Genomic DNA, 9,257 nt, shown 5'->3' with positions numbered 1-9,257 from the left:
TTTCAATAGAATTTGTCCCTGTATTTTTTTTTTGTCTAAAATTTAGAAGTGATGTAAAAAATTAAAATTCATCCTCTCTCAATTCTTGAAATTACATGTGGTTAAACATGCAAACGTTTCTCCAATATGACTTCCTAAACTTTAATTGTGACGTCATGAACGTGTGCATATTCCAGTACATGTACTTTCTTTTAAAGTTACAGAAGACATCAATTTCAGTTGAATTTTCTTTCAAGAAACATACTGCGAATGCATCCCTACAAAGACTTTGAGATATGTGATTTTTCAGAGCATTTTAGACAATATATCCAAAAGTTTAAGTAGGCGAGGGCTGCGGACACTGTTTTCTTAAAGAAAATGACAACATGAGTCAATTTCTGCTAAAAACTTAGAAATGATCAAATTATGGATGTCATTTTTCCAGAATGACCATCTTTCATGCTAAATGTTTTAACGATTTATCATATTCATCTACTTAACTCATGTTTTAGCCAATTTCATAACTTTTTAAGAACATTGATTTTAGGGCACAAGAAAGACCAAATCACACCTTCGTCAATAAAATTTATTTTGTCCTAAGTGTAAGAACAGCATTAAAACATCTTTTTAGATACCTCTGATGATACCTGCAATCCAGTACCTACAGTGAACGAAGAAACTCTACCAACTGGTTGCTATTTTAATGATAACGGCAACAGAAAATCTGTAGTTAACGTCGGAAAATGTCCAAATAGTAAATGCATTACAAATACGCTTGCTGACAACGGTACATGCGAAGATTGGTGGCCTTCTCACTGCTGTGATGTATCCCAAACAGAGACAATTGAAATAGAATGCTCTGGAGGGTTTACCTATCCGATCACGAAAGTTATTTCTTGCAAATGTCGCGAAAACGTGATAAACACTCTTTTAAATGGAATAGCGTATGGTGTACAAAACGGTACTAGAATTCCTTTTGTCCGAGGAGAAGTCATGATAGACGGCCAAGTGAAATCTGTAACTTCAGCGACAGGATACTTTTCTGTTAATATAGTAGGAGAGGTTTCTCGTGTTGTATTGAACTTGCGTAATGATAGATCTGGCCAACTCTTAGATACAACAAGAGTGATAGATATTTCATATGGTACAACGACCTCCATTGATATTCACGTTCCACTAAAACCGGCACCAAAACCTTTCAACACACGTATCGGTTTTGATATACCCCTCGGAACGAAGAATGGAAACTCAGCAACTACGACGTTATCCATTGCAGAAGATAGTGTTGTTGATGGAAATGGCAATGCTTTTGAAGGGACAGCTAATGCACGAGTTCATTACGTTGATCCACGGAATTTGGAAGATCTTGATGAGATGTACGGAGAGCTAAGATTTACAGACGAAGAGGGAGAGTCTATTGACTTAGAAACATTTGGTATGCTTCAGTTATCCGTAGAAGACAATTCTGGAACACCTTTATATGTCAATGGAAAAATCAAAATTTCGCTTGATCCAGCACCTTTTAATTTGTCAAACGAAGGTGCAAATCTGCATTTGTATAGCTTAGACGTAAACACAGGAAAGTGGGTTGATCAAGGTCTAATGGCGTACAATTCTTCCAGTGGTTCAAATCGTAAACGAAGGTCAACTGGAGGAAATCTAGAGGGTATTGTCATAGATGCTATTCCAGTTATAAAACAAACAGAGGAAGTTGATAAAATTATTCAAGTAAGCAATACCAGATTAGTATCTTCTATCAATATAAACAAAGATAGACCTCGAATATATCGTATTATAACTGAATATGGGACTGTTGTTACTCGTGAGGATGTCACATTACAAGATGCTTGCTTTGTAAGAGTGAAGGCGTACACTGACTTTACATTTCGCAATGTAGCTAGTGGTGTTCGAATTACAGCAGCGACAAGAACTAAAAATGGTGGGCCGTTTAGGGGACAAATGTCAATGTTTACGAACATTAATGATAATAATGGGACTTTATGCATGCCAATATTTTGTAGCTCTGATATATACCTCATGGCAGAAAAAAATGGCAAATATTACGCTTCAGACAATCATATTTTACCCCCCGTAGCTGAGTCAGTCAACATTGCAAACGGAACACAAGTCAAACTAAATTCAGATCATGTCAACGAAGAAGGACCAGTTTTCCTTTATCAAAGACGACGACAATGCGAAGATGACACATTTTCTAGCTTTGTGTTTCAGTTTGCCCCTCTCTTGAAGGAAGGTGAACGTAAGTCATTGTCTAAAGATAACGTACATAATCAAATAAATTCCTGGTATACCGAACCTCCAACTAGTGCCTTCAGACGAACATGTTTCATGAAAGTGAAGGTAGTGGTAAGTATTTTTTCTTATTGTTTATTGTATGCAATAACAATTTACTCAGGAAAATAAAAATAATCCTCTTAAACCGTTTCAACTAAAAAAATAATGTGTATTTATAGTAATAATTTAAAGATTTTCTATTTCTATAAAATATTTAAACAGAATCATATCTCTTTTAGTCCAATGAACATACTCTCCAGGCAATAGGAGTCAGTAAGATGGAATATGTTAGCAATATACCCTTTTTTGGAACTTTTCAAGCACCAATTATATGGGATGAAACTACAAATAATAGGAGAGAAAAAGCTGCTTGCATAGAATTTCGATGTCCTGGAAGACTCATTGATGGCACCAACGTAATCAATAACATAGCCACACTTCTGAGGGTACAGATTCTGAGTCAAGAAGGTCACGTTTGCAATATTACGTAAGATTTTACTTTATTTCAATTATACATGTTATATCAACATTGTGATTAGAAATCTTATAATAAATCCTATAAACTTATTTTTTTCAGAAACGTGGCAAGTGGACTTAATATTACTCGTATTCCAAGCGTACTTGGTGAAGGTTTTGAGTTTCGGGCAGACCCAAACGACAATTACGGCGCAGGAATGGGTGTATTCATCCGAACGTTTCCATTTGAAACTGCAAGAGCTACATGTCGCACTGGCTTAGACTCGCCTAATATTAGCCCAATTATGAAGCCCAATTCAAATCCAGCAGTCGAATTTGAATGCTTTATCTAACAAAGATTTACAATCATTGCTTTTATGATTTTCTTTCATAATGTATTTTTAATCACTTTTCATGAATAGGGTTTCTAATTTGATCTTTTGATTTGTAATTATTTTAGCAATTTTTGTGACCAAATCAAAAGACTCAATATAACACATAGACAAAATTATATATATATATATATATATATATATATATATATATATATATATATATATATATATATATATATATATATATATATATATATATATGTCTTAAAGATCGTTCAATATGCTGCTACTTTTATGTACATGTTTTTTATGTTTGTAAACTAGTAAAATGTGTATTGAAAATAATCAAGTAAAATTTCCACCAACAATACCTTATTAATTTAATGATACTCTGAAAATAATTTAATTTAAGAAATTTTAATTGAGAAATAAATCAAAAGAAGATGTTATGCCTTCTCTTTCCCATTAAGTTTTTCAAAAAAAAAAAAAAAAAAAAAAAAAAAACTTATGAGTGTTTTAATTCCCTCCTCAGGTACATTTGTATGTTATTGCAATTCCAACTTCCGGGTTCATTACATAATTGCTTTCCAGTGCATTCTTCCCTGTGTAGCAACTGTACTGAGCATTCATTTTCTTATCCCGATACACTCCGACATTTGGTCCATAATTACTGTCAGGGATAAAAGTTCCATTGAATGAAGAGTCTGTGGCATTTATGTTAGATTTTGTCTTTAATTCACCTGAAAGCGATCTAGAAAAAAACCCACACATTGTCTATCTCAAACACACTGAATAACATAAAAAAGTAAGGTACATGTATATGACATAGAAAATTGGAAGGTATTGTCATAATAAAATACTTGCATTAAGCTGCATGTTGAACCTGGCACTTTAGATATATCTGCAGTTAAAATGGTGGATATTTTATTGTTAGATGAGTCATACACGGGACATCTAAACTCAACGCAAGCTGCTCGTCTGCCTTGCCTGTTTCCTTTTAGTGGTGCGATGAATGTTCCAAACCAAAAACCCGTTTCCTCGCTATAACTTTTACCGATAATTCCCGTGGACACAAGATTTGTCTAAAACAAAGATAAATGTTTTCAGTAAACAACTTTGATTGAAAACACAAAACATTAATAATTTCCCGTTTTGCTAGATTTATTAGAAGAATTAAAGAAAAACATCTTCATATCAATAACTGGTATATAATTAGTATTTTTGTCCATAAAAAGTATACGAGGGGTGATCAAAAAGTTTGCGAACAAACTGATTTACTTCAATAAAACAAGTAAAAATCAGGTTTCAGTGTTCATAATTTTTTAAAGTAGCCCTCTTCGACTTTAATGCATATGTGCCGCCGTTCTGCCCATGCGAATCACGTGGTCAAGGCAGTCACATGACGTGCTCTGAAGCACTCTGTCCATAGACGCTGAAATATTTTCCCTAGTCTTATATTTCTTACCATGGAAGTATTTCTTTTTTACAACAAGAACAGTCCATTTGTCAGAAGTGACCAAATCTTTGAAATAGGATGGTTGGATAAGAATATTATTTCCCAAAGAGATTCGAGTATAATGACAATCACAACCTGATTCCTCTGTCTTAGGAACGCCGTTTATCCGATATGGATAATATTTTGTAGTATAAAGGCCTTCTTTTCATCATATTTAATGTTTCAAGTCTAAAATAAACGATGTTTATGGATTTAAAATTAATGTCATTATAAAGGTATTCAACTATTTTTCTAGCTGTAACGGTGCAATCTTTCATTGTCCAATTGTCCAACAAAGGTTACATTTCTTCTCCAGCTTGCCTTCTCTGGCTTCAAAACAAACGTCATTTTTATCCATCTCCCTCCCTTCACTTTAACAGTAAATCCAAGTTATAATTAAACGTGTGGAAAGTCTATTGTCTTCATAAACACTGTACAAATTATTACAAGATACTTCAAAGGAATTCCCAAGTTATATTTTAAACTTTAGAGTCGTATGTTGTTCGAGTAAGACTGTGACAACCATTTTTCGTCACGAGTCTCCTACATATTGACGTCATTTTCACACTGTGACGTCACATTGATGGAGAAAATCATTACTTTCATATGCTATATATAGAACGTGCATGTGTATAGGTGTTCCAAACTTCATTCCGATCTGAATTATAATTTTGTAAATATAGAGATAGTTGACGAACTTTTTTATTACCCATCGTACCCTTGTGAATCGGAATAAGAGGTACTGTGAGCAATGATACATTCTTCAATATGGTTACAGTGGCAAAGTCTTTGTTTTGCTCTGGAAGACCCGAAATCAGTGTATAATCAAAAAGTAAAATTGGAGGTACACGTACCCTTTAAGTATATTGAAAGAATGGCAGTGTCCATGTTTCTTTTGGAAACTCAAACATATTTGTCCGATCAAAAAGTAAAATAGAGGTGTGCAATGTCACTTTGTGAAGAAAAGGTCTCATAAGGTCTCATAAAATTTCATTCAGTGGTATACGATTTACGGATAAAAGATTGGTACCCCAAAGCGAAACAATCGGGTGTATGGACATACAGATAAACGGATGGACGCACGTACAGAGGGACGGACATCCCGATTTCTATACCCCCTCTTGCTTTTCAATCGGGGGGAGGGGACAAAAAGAAGCTAGACCCCACTCTTAGAGCAAACCTTTAGTAAAGCTTTGCTAAGACTCCCCAAACCGTTAAAAGATTTTAAAATATAATGATTTAATATGTACGTAATTTATCTAAATCATATACAGGGGCGTCCAGACTAAATATATGAAACATTTTTTGTGATATAACATTATTTCGTTAATAACATGTCGGCCAATCATATTTTTAGATGTTGCACATAACACTTTTTGTACATTAAATGAAGAATATATACAATCATGGAATTTGTGTATATTTCAATTTGTGTTTATAAGGACCAGTGACAAGTGATACTGGTCAAAGTCGTTATCATTGCTCTCATGATTTGGCCAATATCACCTGACACTAATTCTTTTAAAAAACTATAAATAAATGTCTTAAACGTTCATAGAAGTCCGTAGTAGTATTTTACGTATATAACAATTACATTGAATACTCAGACACATGCAATCCTAAATGAACTCGACTGTCATTACATAACAATTGTAAAACATGGGTATGATATATACTAAATCTAGTACAGCCTAACGGTGATTCGTGAAACATCATTTGGCGATTCTTTCGCGTCAATATCACAAAAGGATGAATATATCGTGACTTGCTTTCAACTTATGATAACTAGGTAAACAATCTTTTTATATGATTTATAAAGTCATTGTTTCCTTTTTTATGCATGCCAACTGATCGTCAAGTTGTGAACACAAATGTTCTATGAAAAAATCAAAGCATTACGTGTATTTGAAACATTTTATTTAAAATCTTCATTTACTGTTATAACTCTATTCAGTATCGTAATCTAAACAAGTCTATAATACATTTAAATGTTTTGGATTTTTACGATTAATTTGAAGCAACGTAATAAATCAAGTGGTTTACACACCTATAATCTAGCACTAATTAATCCCAAGACATTTAACAAAATACATTTATATATATTTCTCGTAAACACTGTAATTACGTTATTATTTCAATCGAAAATAATTAAGAGAATAATTTAAGCTCAGCTGAACAGAAGGTTCTTCAGGACTTGGGGAAGGATAAAACCACTTATATTTTTTTATTTATTTATTTATTGGTTTCTCGGTTTCTCTGACGAAAGTGCTCAGATGCTTGATCTGGCCAATGGACCTCTTGCAATTATAAATTCGGACTCGTTACAGCACTCAAATAAGAAGAAAACAATTATGAAATAATGAATTTCGAAATATTTAACAATGTGTAAATTATAGGACACTCCCCTTCAGGACAGGTCGTTTGCATTAACTCGGCGTCTTATTCCAAAATGACGTCATGAATTGCTACTTGTTGTTCCGAGAAGAGGAAGCACAAAGTCATTCTTAACTAACCTACGAAGGATTTAATACATAAACCGTTCGCAAATCACATATTCGCGTTGTGAAAATAAAAAAAAACCAAATTGTGACAATTATCTGAATTAAAAGAATATCTGTTTCAATCTTAAGTTTTACCTGTATTTGAATTTTCACAAAGCAAGCTTCTTGAATGAACGTTGGATACCAAGAAGTAAGAAAATCGTATTCTTCTGCACTAGGATTTGTTGTTAGTTTTCCCGAAAGTCCTTGAAAATTAAAAGAAAAATATTGTCGTTTTACATTCTGTTCGTCACAATTTTCATCATTTCTAAACATTGGACCATTTGTGTTGAGGAGTGCGATTTTAATTTGTTCAGAATCTAGGATGATTTCCTCTCGGTATTCTGTTACAGTATATATAAATTGTGGTGAAATATTCTGTTTTTCTTTTGGGGCAGCAAGTGCTTTTTCATCTTCAGTTTCTGCTATGATCTTTATTTTTCCATCACATGGAGCTCGGATGCAAACACTGCCTTTTTCGTCGGATTTATACATACTGTATACCACGTTTTCCCCATTTTCCGACGAAATTATGTAGACAGGTACAGAAGGAGTTGTTGCTGTAAAATGGGGGTCATTGTATACCTTGACTCCAGCAAAACAAGATGCTGAAGTATTGGAAAAATATTTTATAAGGAAATAAAATCATAAGATATAGATATAATCAAATCGTTAATGTGCATTCAAAGGAATAAAACAATCAAACCTTAAATTAAATGTACCTTGTAATCCAAAATCACAACTGAAAATAATTGTTATTATAAAAAGCATCAGCATTTTTAATATCTCTGTAGGTTTCCGGCACATCAAATATATGTGCAAAGCATACTAGTAATCTATTATAAATGTACAAAAATACTTTATTCAAGCTGTTGAATAAAAGGTAAACAGAAAACCCAACTCTCAAATCAGAAAAATCTAATATACGATGGAAACAATGTATTTGTACAACAAACTGATCATTCTCTAAATTTATTTTAGAGATAAGATTTAAACCGGTTTAATTTGAAAATAAGATGAAAAAGTTTGTACAAGTGTATTCATATGTTTGTCCAAAACTGTCATACAATTCGCTCTTAATAGCGAATGCTTATGTCTAGTGTCCGCCCAGGCCTTGGTGTCGACCCCAAGCAGAAGAATGCAGTCACAAAATATAAAAAAAATACCATCGCAGTAAAATTTTCCTATTTTTAAGTTAAAAAAATTCAATAATTTTTAGCATTTTTTTTTACATATGTTCAAGTATGTTTAAGTTAAGATCTTTGTAAAAGAGAAATAGAATAATGCAGTAACCATCCATTGATTGTCGCTTTTTCATGCACTAACATTATAGTCTATGTTTTTTCTTCATTTTTGCCTTGTGCTTTTCATGGAATAAGAGGGTAGATTTTTTTAATAAAATGTGAACACTAAACAGCCGTGGAAAAAATTGACCGAAATTACCAGGGGTAGTATAAAATACATCCAAATATTATAAAAATTCATGAAGCTTTAAAAACTATCAAAATAGTAAAATTGTTAAAAGTTGGGTTAGGTGCCAAAAATAAGCCTTCAACTTTAACCGATTACAAACTACATATAAATATATTTTGTGCGAAGCAACGCCATGACTGAATAGGCAAGGAAAATATATCAAAAATATAGCAAATGTATTTTTGAAAAAATAGATAAAGGACCCCATTTACAAAAGATAAATGAACCAATTTACAATAGTATTAAATTTGATTATAATTATTCAAACTTAAAGTAAGTAAAGCCCTTTGACAAACTGTCACAGACGCAACATTTGAATGAAATTAAGTTTTACATAATAAACATTCTTTTAATGTATTATTAAAATATCTATCATGTTATTTTATTCATTTTTGTAGATATACGAGGGTTATCCCAAAAAGTCGTAGACAGGTAAAACATTTTTGTTTCCCTTTGCTTTATTAAATTTCTTTCCTTGTCATAGCAAAGAGTAACATTTTATGATCATGCACGTCAAGTTTCATGATGATATCACTTCTTATCAGAAAATTATGAAAAAGTAAAGAAAGAATATAACTGTACACCGGCGCACGAAAGCAAACGTAAATTACGTCTCTTATAACGTCATGATCTCTTTGTCCGCTTCACTATCGGGTATTAACATTCAATATTTTTTTCAAGTGAAAG

The 9,257-nt window shown here is 32.6% G+C and overlaps 1 protein-coding gene across 1 annotated transcript; it reads left to right on the top strand.

The window, feature by feature from the left end:
• The first annotated feature begins 972 nt into the window (after positions 1-972).
• Positions 973-3,120, top strand: LOC134237338 (cartilage intermediate layer protein 2-like). Its single transcript, XM_062719442.1, has 3 exons — positions 973-2,343; positions 2,511-2,758; positions 2,849-3,120. The coding sequence occupies exons 1-3, from the start codon at positions 973-975 to the stop codon at positions 3,078-3,080; spliced, it is 1,851 nt and encodes a 616-aa protein (XP_062575426.1). The 3' UTR covers positions 3,081-3,120.
• Positions 3,121-9,257: the final 6,137 nt, after the last annotated feature.

This window comes from Saccostrea cucullata, unplaced genomic scaffold, assembly GCF_032062105.1.
Source record: "Saccostrea cucullata isolate Sc308-1 unplaced genomic scaffold, CSIRO_AGI_Scuc_v1 ctg3332, whole genome shotgun sequence".
Taxonomy (NCBI): Eukaryota; Metazoa; Mollusca; class Bivalvia; order Ostreida; family Ostreidae; genus Saccostrea; species Saccostrea cuccullata.
Note: the sequence above shows the minus strand (reverse complement) of the source record. Positions and strands in the feature narration are given on the sequence as shown.

Bases quoted from the DNA above. Each gene is read 5' to 3' on its own strand.
- LOC134237338 (XM_062719442.1), top strand. From the start codon at position 973: ATGATAGACGGCCAAGTGAAATCTGTAACTTCAGCGACAGGATACTTT. The intron at 2,344-2,510 runs GTAAGTATTTTT...TATCTCTTTTAG, and splicing joins TCATGAAAGTGAAGGTAGTG to TCCAATGAACATACTCTCCA. The intron at 2,759-2,848 runs GTAAGATTTTAC...TATTTTTTTCAG, and splicing joins GGTCACGTTTGCAATATTAC to AAACGTGGCAAGTGGACTTA.